This window comes from Delphinapterus leucas, chromosome 7 (genome assembly GCF_059928025.1).
Source record: "Delphinapterus leucas isolate spDelLeu-1000000601 "Yukka" chromosome 7, BTC_Dleu_Yukka2, whole genome shotgun sequence".
Classification (NCBI taxonomy): Eukaryota; Metazoa; Chordata; class Mammalia; order Artiodactyla; family Monodontidae; genus Delphinapterus; species Delphinapterus leucas.
The window spans coordinates 16,040,451-16,058,353 of record NC_143135.1 but is presented as its reverse complement, the minus strand read 5'-3'; the positions used below and the strand labels follow the sequence as shown (position 1 = coordinate 16,058,353).

The following is a 17,903-nucleotide window of genomic DNA, read 5'->3' as shown; positions in this document are numbered from 1 at the left end:
GCCTTCGCCCTTCTGCCAGGCCCGCTGGGTCTCAGTCGCTCTTTCCGCACAGACCAAAGAAGCGGGCTCTTGGACGTCTCTAGTTAGGGGTGTGCGGGGAATGTCCAGAGGGACTTCGGCCTAGTTAATACGTCTTCATTCCCACCTTCGCCATATCCCGGCCCCGCACGGGGCTCCACCGCACGCTCAATCTCTGTGCTCCCCTCGAACCCCGGCCCTACCACGTGCACCTTCAGCGAGTCGGCCCTCCAGGCACCGGGAACGCAGAGCTGCCCGGATTCCAGGAGGTGGCGCCGGAAGCGGCGGCCGTGGCACGTGACGTCAGAGGAAGTGCCTGACGCCGCGGCCTGTGGTTGAGAGTTGCTGGGGTCGGTACGCGGCGCTCAAGCTTCCCCGGACCGCGGGCGGCGGAGCAGGCTGGGGGCAGCGGAGTTTACTTTAGGACCAGCGGCTTTGAACCTCTGCGCCCGTCTCCGCCGGCAGGTGAGGGCTCCAGGCCTATCGCTGGGTGCCCGGGGCTGCGAGTGTGGGGACCGCCCTGAGGTCCCTTCCCGAGCGACCTCCGGGACCTCGTTCAGGGCCTCCCAGGAAAGAAGGGTCTAAAATAGAGAAAGTTGCTAACCCTTATTGAGAGGACTAGGCTCTCTTACCTTCGAGGATCGCTTAACCCGCACTTGGACCGTGAGAGAAGTATTGGTTCTTCTGTTTACAGAGGAAGAAACAGGCTCAGAAATGTTAAGTCGTTTGCCTCAGGCCATGCAGCTGGGAAGTGTCAGATCTGGCTGGCGCCAGAACCCTTGCTGTTTGCACTGCAGCAGGGTTCTCACACTTAATTCGAGTAAAGAATCTCAGCATGGAAGGTGGGGTTAGTTAACAGTGTCTGGGACTGGAAATTCAGTAGGCCTGGGATGGGGTTCTGGAATCTGTATTTTCAACAGCCGTACCGTGCATATAATAGTAACACATCGCTCCCCTGTGAACATAGCAAGAACGGTAGCTAATTGTTGTGTTAAGACTTTAAAGCCTCACTTGAGAGAAAATGTCACATGAGGGCTTACTCTGCAAATCATGTGAGACTGGAGAGTTGGTATTTGGTTCTGCCATTAACTTTTTGGGCAGATGGCAGCCTCTGTCCTCTCCCCACTTATTAAATAAGAAGACTTACAGACTTATCATTTGGGGGAATTTGTTAAACATACAGATTCCTGGGACCAGCTTTATTCTACTGAATCAGAAGGTCTGGAGGTGGAGCTGGGAATCTGTAGGCTAAATAAGCTATCAAATGAGCCTGTTACCTTTGAGAACTTGAGATGGAAATGGATTACAGGGTTGGAATACTCCCCCCCCTTCCCATTTTTGTTTTTTTGTAGCTGTGCATGCTCCTGTATTTGCTGTGGGCTAGACTTTTATTGGCAAAAATGTCAAATTAGTATCACTGGCCATGACGAGGTGGATTTTTTACTTAGCTGAAGACTGGAACGTAATAAAATTTGAATGTTAGTCTACCTACTGTTGATTTCCTGAGTGACACTGGGTGAGCCACTTAACTTTGTGGGCCTTACATACCTGTTTATCATCATCTCCTACAATGCTTGTTATAAAGACAAACACCTGTATCCGTCCTACATCACATCCTGAGACAGGCCATAGGTGTTTTTAACAAGCTTCCGTGGAAGTTTGATGCAGCCTGTGATAATGGAATATGGCAATGCCCTGGGAAACTGTGTCTTAGCCTATTTCTGAATGTTCATAGGTGGAGTATTACAGTTTCTCTGTGTTCTGCTCTTGGGGGACTAATAAGAGTAATGTGGTTTTTGATAGGTCCTGGTTTTAGAATTTCTTAACATCTACTTTCTTGCGAATGAAGTGAAAGTACTGTGATAACATAAACATTAAAAGATAAACATTGCAAAAGATAAACATTAAAAGCAGCATCCCCAAGTGACTTAGTAGGCTCCTTGACTGAGATGTTGTGATGTCAGAAGTTGATTGCATGTAGAAGCTCTGATTGCTATTGAACCATCTCGTCTGCTTGAAAGGATTATAATTACCCCTTGATAGTCCAAGCTCTCACAACCCCAACTAAAACATCTTTTTTTTTTTTTCTTTAAACAGATACCATTGTGTAGTTTGAATCAGGAATGAAATATTCTGAAAGCTGAGAGCAGAAACCTTCTTGATCAATATGGAGGACAAAAGACGGCGAGCCCGAGTGCAGGGAGCCTGGGCTGGCCCTGCTAAGAGCCAGGCCATTGTTCAGCCAGGCAAGAACCTGTGGGGATCTCGTGTGTGTGTGTGTGTGTGTGTGTGTGTGTGTGTGTGTGTGTGTGTGTGTGTTCTCGTGTGTGTGTGTGTTCTCGTGTGTGTGTGTGTTCTCGTGGTGTGTGTTCTCGTGTGTGTGTGTGTTCTCGTGTGTGTGTGTGTGTGTGTGTGTGTGTGTCTGGACAAGTATCATCCTATTTTATATATATCCCTTTGGTTTATAGTGGACTCCCATTTCAATTGATGTTAAGGTTTGAGTCTCTTCTCTCTCTTGCTTCAGCTCCCACTGCTGAGAACCATCTCCAACAGAGACCTGGCCAAACCTGGATGAACAAGGAGCATCGTCTGTCTGACAGACAGTTTGTGTTCAAAGAACCCCAGGAGGTAAATTCTTGTTTCTTCTTCAACAGTAACAAGGATTTATTTATAAAAGCAACAGTCACATAGTAGACACTCAAATAAACAGTGACAGAATAAACTCACTAATAAAAAGAGAGTTGAAAGTATTATAATAATAATGAAATATGGAGTATCAGTTTCTTAGTATGTCTGAGGATTCTTTGTAGTCTTCCCCCAATTTGTAGGCATATATAGTTCCCATTTTTTTTGGCAAGGACGTGTAACATGACTAGAGGTTAGAGGTTATACCATGACTAGAGCTTGCATTAGTTATCTAAGTTCTAATGGTCCTAAAAATTGCTAGTATAGCACATATCTCTGGAATTGGATTGAAATTTCAGCTACTACAATGCCTGATCTTTTTAGCTTTTTCTCACACTGGGAAGGATGTAAGAAAGGGTGAAGAGTCACTTTTTAATAACATGGGGAAAAAGAGCTAAAAATCAGGCATCTTGCTGTAGTAATAATTATATAAGTAATATTAAAACCCCTTATTTCCTAGTATATCTTCTATTTTAAAAAATCCCTTGGAAAGATGATTTTTCCAGAGCTGCTGACTGCTAGGAAAATGTATTAATTCTAATTTTGTCATCTTTTACTGCCCACTAGTAACTGTGACGTAGTTCTAAGAAGAACAGAAACAAGAGTTTCTGGTGGGATAGTGAGAGCTTAGGATAAAAAAGGGAGAGTTTTAAACCTGATTTATTTTGACTAGAAATGAGAGGATACAGTAATCCTGCAAGTAAGCCTCCCTGAGGATTAGGAATCGTTCAGAAATCAGACCTGGCTTTTTCCTTGCAGGTGGTACGCAGAGCCCCAGAGCCACAAGTGATCGAGTAAGTGAATCGCTGCCCTCCTGTAACCATTGCCCACAGTGAAAGGGAGAGTCCAGGATCTTTCCCTCACCCTGGTTTTTCCATCTGGAAAAGATAATGGCCAATGTGTCTAAATTTTAGGCTGGGATATTCCTGTCTCAGATGTCTTTAAACTTGGTCTTTTGAGAAGCCTTTCTGAATCTGCAGATGGTGTGGGAAATGCAGCCAGCTATCTGTACATTAAACTCCTGGCTCTGGTGTAGATTTCCAGACCCTGTTTCACTCCTGTGTCTGCAGATAGTAGTTAAAACATCTCCTAGGTAAAGACAGAGAGGGATTTTTTCCTGAGTCATTGAAACATGGCTCTTTGAAAAACCTGTAAGTATCATTTTACTAGCAATGCTTAAGAAAACTGCTGGAAATCTAGATGCTCTTACAGTTCATTCCTTAAAACCACATAACTCTTCCAGAGCAATTAAATGATAGTAAACATTTCTCTTGTAGTGATCTGTGTCTAAAATACTCTTTTCCAAAATGATGAAAGGTGCTTTGATTCCTCTTTTCCTGCTTCTCAGTTTCCATCTGATGCAGATAAATTATCAGTAGAAAGCATCCTTTTATTTTAGCAAATTAGCATTATGTGTATGCTGTTGCTCGTGAACAACTGTTAAGCTGTTTGGCTGTTTGCAGATTGACTTGTATATCTTAGAAAAATTTAAAACGAACACAGATGTCATCATACTTTCAAAGAGGGTATGTAGTGTGGCCTTGCCATTAGTTAGATATGGTAACTTACCTAGTCCTTAGGTAAGTTATTGCTATCTCTCTGGACTTTTGTTTCCTTGTCTGTAGTATTAAGGGTTTGGACTGTATAATCACTTAAGACCCAGTCTGGTAGCTCTAACAGTCTTTGTTTTGCAAACACAAATGTGATGCTGCCTCCATTGACGGTAAAAAGAAGAAACAAAACCATGAAACCTGTTACAGATAGGACATTCAGGTTGAAAAAATGGACAATTGTGAATTTCCAAGTCAGAGAAGAAAATGACAGCACTCATTCCTCCTTGACCATAGGGTTTGTTAATTCTGTTTATCTGAAGTTAGCTATGCTAGATTTTTATTTTTTGACCTCATTGGGTCTTCGATGCTGCGCACGGGCTTTCTCTAGTTGTGGCGAGAGGGGACTGTTTTTCATTGCGGTGCGTGGGCTTCTTATTGCAGTGGCTTCTCTTGTTGCGGAGCACGGACTCTAGGCACCTGGGCTTCAGTAGTTGTGGCTCGCGGGCCCTAGAGGGCAAGCTCAGTAGTTGTGGCGCACGGGCTTAGTTGCTCCGTGGCATGTGGGATCTTCCCGGATCAGGGATTGATCCCGTGTCCCCTGCATTGGCAGGCGGATTCTTGACCACCGTGCCAGGAAGTGGAAGGGAACCTAGGGAAGTCTCTAGATTTTTTTTTTTTAATAGCCAGAAATGTCCCTCACATTTGAAGTGAGCGTTTCTAAATGTGGCCCAAAATATGTCACACTGAAATATTATATTCACACTCTAGGAAGCTTTATAGGCAACTCATTTTGAAATGTGCTAAATGTTTATGATAATAACTCTGCCTACATTTTGGCTCAGAGCGGCTCTCACATCTACCTAAGAGCCCAGCTCAAAGATCATGAACTGCTAACTCACGTGGAAAAGGGTGATGTAAATACTGTCCCTTTATGTTATTCTCTATAACTTACCTCTGTGAGAAGAATCTGACACAGTTATCTTGACAGAGGTACCTCTCCAGTCTGGGTCACTTTTCTCACCATGGTGGTTTATAGACCTCACTGCCCTGCCCATCTGTAACAGTTTTGTACTGTTGCACATTTGATTAAGTTCAGTAAGCTTTTTACTGCTCATCTATTATGTGCCAGGCACTAGGAAACAGAAAAATAACCCATTCCAGCCCTTCAGGAGCCCATAGTCTAGTAAATGAAATAGACGTGTAGTCAGATAAGTTGTAATCCCGAATATCTTGGAAGTGTAGACTTGTAGGTAATGTGGTGTGGTGACAGAGGATGAGATAGCTAACATTATTTGCCTGGATTACAGGTCAGGAAAGGTTTAGAGTAGGTGATGCTGAGCTGAGATTTTGAAGGATGAGTTAGAATTTTCCACTGGACCAAAGCCGGGGGTGGTGGATTGGGGGTGCTAGACGGCGGGGAGGCATGCCAGCATGTAGAAAAGCACGGGGTTAGGCACGTGGTGATGTATTCAGAAGGTTCCCAGCGGTAATCACCGTGGAAGCCGAGGCGTCTGTGGGAACTGTCAGGAGGTGGAGCTAGCTCATGGGGACCTTGTACTTGCTTCTGTTCAATGTAGCTCTATTCCAGAGTCTCCAAGGGGGTACTCTATTTGCCACCCCTTTGTGTGATAGATTCCTGCACCACATCAGCCTGAATTATGGGTGAAATATAAAGGGATAGCACTAGAATTTATATTGTCCTGGTTTTTGCCTCCATGGCCTGATTTTGTCAGGATTCCAATCCCAGTGCCATTAATGATTACCACACTGTTGCCCCTTACCTCAGTGGTAGAAGAAGGTGGGGCTGTACTTCCCTCGTAGTGCGCCTTCGTCGTGAAGTGATTTTGGTGAGCTAGGACTTTGTGAGCTCTGCAGGACAACGCTTCCTTCCGCTACGTGCAGTATATTGCTTTGCTTGACACTAACAAGTCTTTGTTTTCTTTGTTTCTTTAGTAAAGAGGGTGTGTATGAAATCAGCCTGTCACCCACAGGCGTATCTAGGTAAGTGAATCCTCACTAGAAAGGGACTATAATTATCACTGAGTTATAGTCTCTTAAAATATTCTACTCCCTTGATTAAAGTAATTAATGTGGTAATATCTCCTTTTATACTAGCTTCAAAACATTTTCAAAGCCTCTCAGGTATAGTAGCTTACTTCTCCAGTTTTTCAGATGAGGAAATGAGGTCCAGGGAGATTGAGTACTTTTTCCTAGGCTACAGAGTAATTTAATATTAGAGTTGGGTCTGGCCTCAACTTCTGTGCTGTTTGTGTTACATTATATTATTATTGTTAGATTACATTGTATGTATTGGGTTGGCAAAAAGATTGTTCGGTTGGTGAATACGTTGTTCAATAAAGTTCTTGGTGAAAGTGGAAAATGTGTCTTTTATTTTTATTTAAAACTGAACGAACTTTTTGGCCAATCCAATATTATTACATATTATGTTAATCATACGTTATTATATATAATATATATTAAGTTATGCCATATTGCTATATAAAGGTAGATTTCAATAAAATTAAAGCATATATGATTTAGGGTATATTAGGCATTAGTCATTGTTTCAGAACATTTTGAAAGCATCACCTTAATGCATGTCACTATAAAATAATGAGACATTTAAATAAATCAGAACTTATCTATCTAAATGAATTGCTTAGAAAGAGTTGCTGGTGGACTTGGAAGCCTCTATAATTAGTCCACTGGCACTGCTATTATAGCCTTTTTCAGAACTTCCCTTTTAAAGCAAGTTTAATAGTCACACAAGAAAACCAGTTGCATTATTTTGGTCACATCTCATTGTTAACCTGGTATGGCTTCAGGTGAGCTTTGGCTCTTTCACAAAATCATTTCACAATATGTGTAAGCCAAATCATTAGGCTGTGCACTGTAAACTTATACAGTGCTGTATGTCAATTATATCTTAGTAAAACTGGAAAAAAGTAATAATTCAGATCCAAACATTTTAAATTGGACAACAGGTTAAAATTAATTAATAAATTACTTGTTAAAAAAAATTAAATGTACCTTTAAAGAGTGAAAATTTACTACCAACAAGGCTGTTGAAGAGAGTGTTCCGTGGGCTTTCAGAACATTTCGTAAGAAAGGTATCCAAAAAAGCCAAATGCACTGTTAAAATGAAATAGTATATTAGGGACACAGAAATCAAAACCACAATGAAATACCACTTTATATTCACTAGAATTTCCCTAATCAAAAAGACAATAATAAGTGTTATTATAAATGAGGATGTGGAAAAATTAGAGCCTTCCTGTATTGCTGGTGGGAATGTAAAATAGTACAACCCTTTTAGAAAAAAGTTTGATGGTTTCTTAAAAAGTTAAGCATACATTTACCGTATGACCCAGCAACTTCACTCCTAGGTGTCTTACCCAAGAGAAATGAAAACATACATCCACAAAAAGACTTGCATGTGAATGTCCATAGCAGCGTTCATAGTAGGCAAAAGTAGAAACAACTCAAATGTCCATCTCTTGGTGAATGGATAAAGAAAATGCAGTATGTCTATATAATGAAATATTTTATTCTACCGTAAAAAGAAATGTTCTGATAATGTGCTACAACATGGATAAACCTTGAAGACATTATTCTTTGTTGAATTTTACAGTATGTAAATTATACCTCAATAAAGCTGTTTAAAGGAGAAAAAAAAAAAAAAAGATAGCCAAAACAATTTTGAGCTGGCTTGGCACTGTTGAAATAAGTGTATATTCAATGAGAGACAGAACCCTTATTTGGATATGTTTATTTTGATAGTTATAAATGATTGCTTTCCCTACAATTAGCATAGTCTTAGAAGACTACCAATTGTTAAAGTAACACAGGGCCAAGCATTTTATTAGTTATTCTACATTTCACAGTGATGCTATAAGGTGGAGATCATCTTTGTGTTACAGATGAGAAAAACCAAGGTTCAGAGAGGTTAAGTAACTTGTCCAAGGTTTCACAGCTAAGCAGTGCTTGGGTAATATTTGAACCATAGCTATGAAAGCTGTCATGTACCTCTTTATCCTTCATTGCCTCTTTTATTTGTCTTAACTTGAAAGAGGTTTATTTTACATCTGGAGCATCGTGATCTGGGTGATTAAGCTCTGGAGGTGTGGTAAGATGATTTCATCTCCCCACGAAAGGAAGCATCATCCAGATTAATTTATTCTGCTAATGATTAGAGTCTAACTCATCTTTTTCTGTATTCTTTAGTTAATAACTGTTCTTTCTGCATCAAGGGTGTGTTTGTATCCTGGCTTTGTTGACTTAAAAGAAGCCGACTCAGTATTTGAACAGCTTTGTCAGGATGTTCCCTGGAAACAGAGGACTGCCATCAGAGAGGGTAAGTAGGTCTCTGAGATCACAGTTGTTGATGTTTGGTCTTCCTTTCCGGAATGTATTCCAATACCGTTGCTTCTTTGCACCGTTGCTTCTTTGCACCACAGCCAGATTTAAACAGAGTTCAAAACCTGACTGGAACCCTCAGGATGAGTGGGAATTAGCCTGTCAAAGGGGACAGGGAAGAGTGTACCTGGCAGAAGAAACAGCAAGTGGTTCTCAGAACGTGGCAGAAGATGGGCATTCAGGGAAGCAAAGGAAGTTTGGTTTGACTGAACTGTGGTTGATATGCTTATCTCCTTTTGTGTTTGTTCACTATTTATTACTGCAAATGGTGCCAGCTTTCCTCTTTCTTCATAGAAACTTCCAGAGCTTTTTTTCCTGATTCTATTTGGCATATATTCTTTTGTGATCCTTTTTTATCAGCTTTTTATTCTCATTTTAGTTTCACTAGAAGAGTCCAGTCTCCCTTAGCTTCAGCATCTGTAGTATTCTACTGAGCTTGTTGAGATTACCTGACTTGGAACAGGCTCCTCTGTGGTCATCCACAAGCAACAGTACCTGCTATACCAGAGGCGGTCACTGGGGAGTGCCTGTGCTCTAGCATAGAATTTCCTTTCTGGCACATTGAGTGAATTTAAATTTTCTGTGGAGAAAGAGGCAAAGTATCCTGGCATCATTTTTGTAACTCCGGTGTCAGAATGAGAGTCAGCTCTTTCAGGGCAGCCTTCTAATTCCCAGCAGTTTCTACAGCAGGGCTTTTGGTGACGGACTTGGCTTTGATTGCTGGCTCTGTCTTTCAAAATAATTGTTAATTTTAAACAAATTACAGTTAAATAGTTTTCTGATTTTCTGATCTGTAAAATAGAGTGAATAATAATATTGATACCTATCTTACATGGTTGTTGTGATAATTAAATGAGATAGTGCATGATAAATACTTAACAGAATGCCTGCTACATAGTAAGCCTTCAGTGAATGTTAGCTGCTTTTATTGTTGTTGTTTTTATTGTTGTAGTGGTTGAAATCAGTTGTAGGAAAAATAGCAGATCTATGGGTAACTCCCTCTCCAAATAAATTGGACATCAAAACCTTTTGACTAAAATTAGCTACATGCTATGATTGGTCAGAGCACTTTTTTCTTCATTTGGAATCAAAAGGGCTTACACAAGGGTGGCACATGGGTGAACAGTTTGTCTTGTTTCTTGTATGGACGTTGGTGCCACAAGTTCCTACCTACAAGGGTTCAGACTCCATAGCCTGCATTTTAGACCCTCCCTAATCTGAACCCTTCTGTTCCGCGCTGTGTCTCCTTCACTCTTGTTTATGTCATCACTGACACAAATAAGTCACACATATTCTCACCTCAGAGCTTCACCCATACTGTTTCTGCCAGTGTACCTTCTCTTGTCGTCCTCCTTTTAGCTGTCACCATTCTACTCCTGAAATCCCACGCCCTCTGTGAAGGTGGAACCTCAAGGTCAGGGCCCGTCCTTACTCTTCCTTTGTATTTCTCATAGCTTCTTATACATTGCAAGGCATGGTGTTGGCACTCAATAGGTACACCTTAAATAGCATCAAACCATTTCAAAGGCCCTGTATTTTCTTTCTTAGATGTAACTTACCAGCAACCAAGACTTACAGCATGGTATGGAGAACTTCCTTACACTTATTCAAGAATCACTTTGGAACCAAATCCTCACGTATGTTGGAATGTTGTTGTTGGTTTGGTTTTATAGATTGTATACTATAAATGTAGAGTACTATAAAATAACAGTAAGATACCTTGCAGAGCTGCATGGTGATTCCTAGTTCAAAAAATCCTCTGGGTTCACACACTGAGCTTTTGGGCTTATTACCCTTGATGTGCTTTTGATCCATAGATAAAGACAGAGGATGAGAAAAAAACTGGAACTACAGTGAACTAGAACCAGACTCTAGGATTTCAGAGAAATGAATCATTTATTTTCCTAATCTCCCCTTCCCCGGGCTTTTCCGGCCATAGCCCTCTGTGTGCCTCCTGATACATATTTGCTGTGGGGTCTAAGCCTTATGACTGACCAGTGAGGTCAGAATGTTTCTTCCCACTTCTCAGGCTCTTTTGCCATTTGTGAAAAAATCTGTGCTTTTCTTGTTGACTTTGCATTCATTCTGTGGTTGCAGTTCTCATACTTCTAACTTACCATTGCTTTGGCTTGTCTCTGCTGCTTCTTTTGTTTTTAAAAATTTCCATGACAGACAGAGAGATTCTAGTATATAAATTAAGCTTGCCCAGATGATGGAATTAAGATCCAAGAAACAGCTCTCTGTTTAGTCCCTGGAATCTTGCCTTTGGCAAATAATATTATGTTTTTATTGAAAGAGACTTTGAAGAAAATGGAGTTTTGCTTATGGCATTGGAATAAAGAGAAATATGACACATTTAGAGCTTCTAGTAATTTGTTATCATAAACTACCATTTTACTAAAATGTTCAGGGATAAAATATTGACTGAAGGAAACATGGCTTTTTCACATAAAGAGATAGCTGTATGCTCTGGTTTCTACAGCTGCATTTAGAATGTGATCCAGGGAAGCATTGAGACCCTCTATATCTGAAGTTGACTTGGAAACGTGAAGAGAATTGAATTAGGCCAATCCAGCATAGACTGCTGGCCGTGTTTCTGTCAGAATTAGTTTATCTTCTTGTCAACAGTCATAGCAGAGAAGCTGAGGATTAAACAGCCTGTGGGGAAGAAGTTCTTATTCATTCTAGTTAATCTTTTAGAACAGGATTTCTCAACCTCGGTATTACTGACATTTCAAGCTGGATAATTCTTTGTTTTTAGGGTTATCCTGTGCATTGTAGGATGTCTAGCAATATCCATGACTTCTGCCCACGAGCTGCCATAAGCACCCGTCACTCAGTCGTGACAGCCAAAAATGGCTCTAGACATTGCCAGACATCTGCCAGGGGTCAGAATTGACCTTGCTTGAGAACTACTGCTTTAGAATAAACATAAGGCACACAGATCTGCTGAGTTGAGTGTCCACTTATGCTTGGAGACATTTTACAACTCTTCAAAAGTATTTTTTAAATGATAATCCTTTTCTTATTATGTAAGTAATATGTGTCTGTTATTGAAAATCTAGAAGCTACAGATAAATATGAAGAATATCAAAATTTTGGGTAATAGTTCCACCTGATATTTTGGTTCCAGTCTTTTTTTTCTTTTTTTTTAGGCAAATATATGTAGAGGATTTTTCTATAAAAATAAAATCAATTATTTATATACTACATTTCATTTTACTATATCATTAACATATTTTAGTATCATTAAATATTCTTTTACAACATTGTATTAATAGGTACATAGTATTCCATAATCTGTGTGTAGCATAATTTATTCAAGCAAGCCTCTTTTTTTGGATATTAAGGTTGTCAAATTAGAGTTTTTTAATTTGAATTTGGCTGGCTCATAACTTTGCATTTATTGCTAATTTAGTTTGTATACCATCTGGAACAAAGTCAAAAGTGACGCCTCAGATTTTTTTTAAGGAGGGATTCCCTAATGTGTATATATGTGTTGGGGGTACTAGTTTAAAGTTGTTATTACCTCAAGTTTAGTATCCCATAGCACAGGAAGAGATTCAACCATAGGTAATTAAACTCCTTTTAGTCTTTTTTCAAACTAAATCTTGTATGAACCCAATGTATGAAAATAAAAGAGTATCTCGACTGACTGGCAGTCCTACCAGCTTGACCTCTCCTTTCTCCTGCTGTGATCCCGGAGACATCTCTGTGGTACCTACGTCTCTACAAAACACTGTTTGAAATCCACTAAATAGGTCCTTTTACATTTGTGATTCATATTTTCTCATACTCATTTCCTCAAATGTCTTTTAAGGATAGAATGTATTCACTGAACAGTGAGATGACTCTGAATTTTAATATAGACGTTCACTTCTGAGGGATCTGTATATAGAGTATTGGTTGGAGAGTCTAAGTTAATCCTCTAGTTCATTATTTCTTTTTTTTTCTCCTTTTCTCCTTCACCACCAAAAATAACCAAGAAAAAATATATATCCACTTAGAAACATAATGCAGACTTGGTGTTATCACAGTGCTCAGTCCCTAAGCAAGGCAAGGAAGTGCTAATTAGTTTCTCAGTCACATTGCCGAAAAGCTCTCATCCTCCTCCTTTACATTCTTGTGTTTCTTGTTAAGTGTATAATTCTAGCATCTGATCTTTATCGCCATGAAGATAAGCTTAAGTCATAAAATAAATAGGAAATACAGCTTGCTAACATTATTATGGAATTTTACTTTGAAACTTATTCTCTTGAACTAACCTATGTTAGTTTAATAACATTTGTTTTCTTGATCTAAGTTTTGTCTGTTATTATTGCTGTTTATTTTTTTAAATCCTCTTCTCAGAGGAGCTGAATAGACATTTTTCCAAAGAAGACATACAAATGGACAACATGAAAAGATGCTCAGCATCACTAATTATTAGGGAAATGCAAATCAAAACCACAATGAGATATCACCTCATACCTGCTAGAATGGCTATTATCAAAAAGGCAAGAAATAACAAGTGCTGGTAAGGCTATGGAGAAAAGGGAACCCTCTTACACTGTTGGTGGGAATTTAAATTGGTGCAGCCACTATGGAAAACAGTATGAAGATTCCTCAAAAAATTAACAGTAGAGCTACCATATGATCCAGCTGTCCTACTTCTGGTTATGTATACAAAGAATATGAAAACACTAATTTGAAAAGATATGTACACCCCTGTGTTCATCACAGCATTATTCACAATAGCCAAGATATGGAAACAACCTAAGTGCCCATCAATAGATGAATGAATAAAGAAGATATGGTATATATATACACAATAGAATACTACTCAGCCATTTAAAAAACGATGAACTCTTACCATTTGTGAGACCATGGGTGGACCTTGTGGGTATTATGTTAAATAAGTCAGGTGGAGAAGGACAAATACCGTATGATTTCATTCATATGTGGAATATAAAAAACTAATAAAATAAATGAACAAACCAAACACGTAGATACAAAGAACAGAGTGGTGGTTACCAGAGGGGAAGGGGCAGAATGGAGGGCAAAATGGATGAAGGAGATCAGCTGTATGGAGATGGATGGAAACTAAATTTTTGGTGTTGAACACGCAGTATGGTATATAGAAACAGAAATATTGGAAGAACCCGGACGACCTTTCTGGCCAACTCATATAATGTTGTACACATTAAACTTATATAATGTTATAAACCAGTGTTACTTCAATAAAATAAATAAATAAAATCCTCTGCTTAGAATATAATGCTAATATCCATAACAAGGAATGCCAGCTTTTTTTTTTTTACATCTTTATTGGCGTATAATTGCTTTACAATGGTGTGTTAGTTTCTGCTTTATAACAAAGTGAATCAGTTATACATATACCTATGTTCCCATATCTCTTCACTCTTGTGTCTCCCTCCCTCCCACCTGGAATGCCAGCTTTCACCATGATTTCCATGTGACAGGGAAGCTGAGTGATTTCCACATATGCTCCCTGGAAGTGTTACCTGACAATAGTCACGGGATATACCTTATAAGGACATTATGCTTTCCTTTGCTGAACATCCATTTCTTTGCTTTCAAACATAGAACGTGGACTTTGAAGGGGTTCCTTATTTTCATTTTTTTAATTTATTTTTAAAATTTATTTATTTATAGTTTTGGCTGCGTTGGGTCTTCGTTGCTGCGTGCAGGCTTTCTCTAGTTGCGGCGAGCACGGGCTGCTCTTCGTTGTGGTGCGCGGGCTTCTCATTGTAGTGGCTTCTCTTGTTGCGGAGCATGGGCTCTAGGCATGCGGGCTTCAGTAGTTGCGGCACACGGGCTCTAGAGCGCAGGCTCAGTAGCTGTGGCTCACGGGCTCTAGAGCACAGGCTCAGTACTTGTGGCACACGGGCTGTAGAACGCAGGCTCAGTAGTTGTGGCTCACGGGCTCTAGAGCGCAGGCTCAGTAGTTGTGGCTCACGGGCTCTAGAGCACAGGCTCGGTAGTTGTGGCACACGGGCTTAGTTGCTCCACGGCATGTGGGATCCTCCCGGACCAAGGATCGAACCCATGTCCCCTGCATTGGCAGGCGGATTCTTAACCACTGTGCCACCAGGGGAGTCCTTGAAGGGCTTCTTTAAAGTGGTAGTTCTTAAAGTAGAGTCTGTAGATCCCTGGAGGAAGTCCACGAAATTCATTCTGGGAATCCACAAGGTCAAAGATATTTGTATGGTAATGCTAAGACTAGGTGACATTTTTCACTGTGTTGAATTTGCACTAGTGATACAAAAGTAATGGTGAATAAAATTGCCGGTGCCTTAGCATGAATCAAGACACTGCCACCAAACTGTACTAGTAATCATTGTTTTCTTTACTACCTGCACTTCCAGTAAAAACAAAAACAAGAAAAAATGCTGATTTCATTTAAGGATGTCCCTTGATGAAGCAGTAAGCACTATTAGTTTTATTAAGTCTTGATCTTTTTTAATTGTTTGATGAAATGGAAAGTATGCATAAGGCACTCCTGCTACAAACCAAGTATGATGGTTGTCAAGGAAAAACACTTGTGTGATTGTTTAAGCTGTAAGCTGAACGAGCTACTTTTGTCATGGACCATTTTACTTGGAAGAGCAGCTGGCACACAAACTAGTTATTCAGACTTGAGTGTTCAGCAGACATTTTCTCAAAAATGAATGAAGTGTCACTTCCAGGAAAATAATGGACAAGATTTGTCACTAATGATAAAACTTGAAGTTTCAAGGAAATATTAGGAATTCTGGAAAAACTCATATCCACCACCTTGAACCTGACCTCTTCCCTTTACTTAGCTTTTTCATAAGAGATCAGTGGTTTTTTGATTTTTTGATATTGGAGATGATTTTTTGATATTGTATAACGAAATATGTCAGTATTAAAAGGATCTGCATAACTCAGTGAGCCAATATTTTCCAAATGACCAGTGCTTGATGTTACAGAATCATGCAAGGTTAAAACATCCATTCAAAGTGCACTCTAGACCAGTGGATTTAGATGTAACAATATGAAAAGTTTGTTGATATAGTTTCAGATTCCCCATTGCATCTAACCTTTAAGAAATCAGTTCAGTTGAGCTTTGGTGTAATGTCAAAGAATATTTACAATTATTTGAAAAGGCTATAAAAGATTCTTCCTTGTTCTGACTGCATACCTGTGTGAAGGCAGTTTTCTTCGTAGGCTTCAGCAGAAACTATATATTGTGACAGATTAAATGCAGAAGCAGATATTAGAATCAGCTCTTCTATTAAGTCAGACATTAAAGAGATTTGCAAAACAGTGCCACTCTTCTCACCAATTTTTTGTATTGGAAAATAGTTAATTTTCATAAAATAATACGTTAACATGTAATGAGGTTGTTATTTTTAAATGAATTAACCAAAAATTAAAAATTTTTTTAGTCTTAATTTTTAATATGGTAACTATTGTAGCTATAACCCATACATACAGAAGTTCTTTGGGGCCCTCCGTAATTTTTTTTTTTTTTGGCCGTGCCTCATGGCTTGCGGGATCTTAGTTTCCCAGCCAGGGATCGAACCTGGGCCCTCAGCAGTGAAAGCACGGAGTCCTAACCACTGGACCTCCAGGGAATTCCCACCTCAATAATCTTTGCCAGTGGTGTGAGAACTCCTGTTCTCCAGGAAGCTCTGTAAAGCGCTTGAGGTTTCCTGGAGGCAGGACTTAGAGTTCTAACAAGAACCACAACCAGAGCTGTGCTGATTGTAGCCCCCAACTACAACCCAAGCTTAGGGTTCATAGCTTCCTAAAGTATGTGTGGCAAGATGCTGAGCTGCGCATATAAACAGGGGTGAACTCGGTGCTCAGCAGGCAGGGCTGTGGCCTCTGTTTAAATCTTCTGTAGTGCACAGCCATGTTACGATTCCATTCTGTAGAATGTTTTTCCCCTCTAGGTTCTGTTTTTAGGAAGTTTGCCACTCTGGAAATATTAAATGTCTTTTTTAAAGAGCAGTTCTGCCATTCCTGATAAAATAGGAATGGAACAGAGGGCCACCCAGCAGGAGAGTTGTTTCACTCCTCAGGCTTCAGTCTGCATCTGCTAACTCTTGGTGGCCCGTCAGCTGTGGTGACAAACCAGGCTTACTGCTCCACACGCTACCTCAGTGACTTACTGAGGTGACTGCCCTGAGTGTATTGACAGTTGCTTCTCTGCGAGCGTCATATATTTAACATGGAAAGGATGAGATGGGTGGATAGGCCTGGTCTTCATGACATTCTATACCAAATTTAGTACCTTAATAAAAGTGTAGAGGTCAGCTTGCTTCAAAATAGAAATAACAGGAGAGAATTAAACTACTCTTCTAGCCTTATGTTTATTACGTTTCCGGTGGTTTGCTTATTTCATGCCCCTGTTTATAACATGACTGATTTTGCCCTTCCTGTTTTTCCACGTGGCTGCCACCTTGTGTCTTACGTGAACTGTCTCTGCCCCTTTTCTTGGCCTGTTGATTGCAGTGGCATCCTGTGCTGCTCATGCTGAAGAAGCAAATTGAAGAGAACACCGGCCACGCCTTCAACTCCTTGCTTTGCAATCTTTACCGAAATGAGAAGGACAGCGTGGACTGGCATAGTGATGACGAACCTTCGTTGGGGAGGTGCCCCATCATTGCTTCACTCAGTTTTGGTGCCACACGCATGTTTGAGATGAGGAAGAAGCCCCCACCAGTGAGTGGTCTATTTATTTTATGTTCCTCCTGCCGTCTAATATTCTGTGAAAAAAACTGAGCTCTAAAAGCCTCCTATTTTCGGATTTAGGGGATTGGAGTATGTGTTTTGTTGATGAAACATTTTCAACTGATTGCTTACCCCATGGTTAACTTTTGACTTCCAGAGAAGCCATTCGTTCATTTACTTATGCAACAGAAACTCCCTGCCGCGTGCCAGGTGCTAGAGGCTTATTTGCATTGGTGGAAAGGACAGACACGGTCCCTGTCCACATGGAAACGGGGGTATACAGATACTACTAATTACTCAAGTAATTGGAATTATGATAAATGCTAGGAAGGAGGGCTTATAAATGCAAGGTTCAAGTTAGTGGGGGCAAGGAGGCAAAGGAAGGGAGTCTCAAGGAAGATACCCCTGAAATTTTAAGTAACTGTTCTTCATGGCAGTGTTGCCTCTCTTTTGTGAGAGAGCATCACAGGCATCCTCATTGCCTTCTTAGCCTGTTCCTGAAATCCAGGTGGCTCTGTGACTCTTTCA

The 17,903-nt window shown here is 40.2% G+C and overlaps 1 protein-coding gene across 2 annotated transcripts in view; it reads left to right on the top strand.

Moving 5' to 3' along the window:
• Positions 1-360: 360 nt before the first annotated feature.
• Positions 361-17,903, top strand: part of ALKBH3 (alkB homolog 3, alpha-ketoglutarate dependent dioxygenase) — a 42,314-nt gene continuing 24,771 nt past the window's right edge. For both annotated transcript variants that reach the window (XR_016393795.1, XM_022592206.2), the window contains exons 1-8: positions 361-483; positions 2,116-2,264; positions 2,543-2,646; positions 3,463-3,497; positions 6,210-6,257; positions 8,507-8,610; positions 10,221-10,309; positions 17,157-17,366. Coding sequence is in view for 1 of the 2 variants with exons in the window: in XM_022592206.2 (XP_022447914.1) it covers positions 2,186-2,264; positions 2,543-2,646; positions 3,463-3,497; positions 6,210-6,257; positions 8,507-8,610; positions 10,221-10,309; positions 17,157-17,366 (669 nt within the window). In the remaining variant the exon portion in view is untranslated. The remainder of the gene's footprint in view (positions 484-2,115; positions 2,265-2,542; positions 2,647-3,462; positions 3,498-6,209; positions 6,258-8,506; positions 8,611-10,220; positions 10,310-17,156; positions 17,367-17,903) is intronic.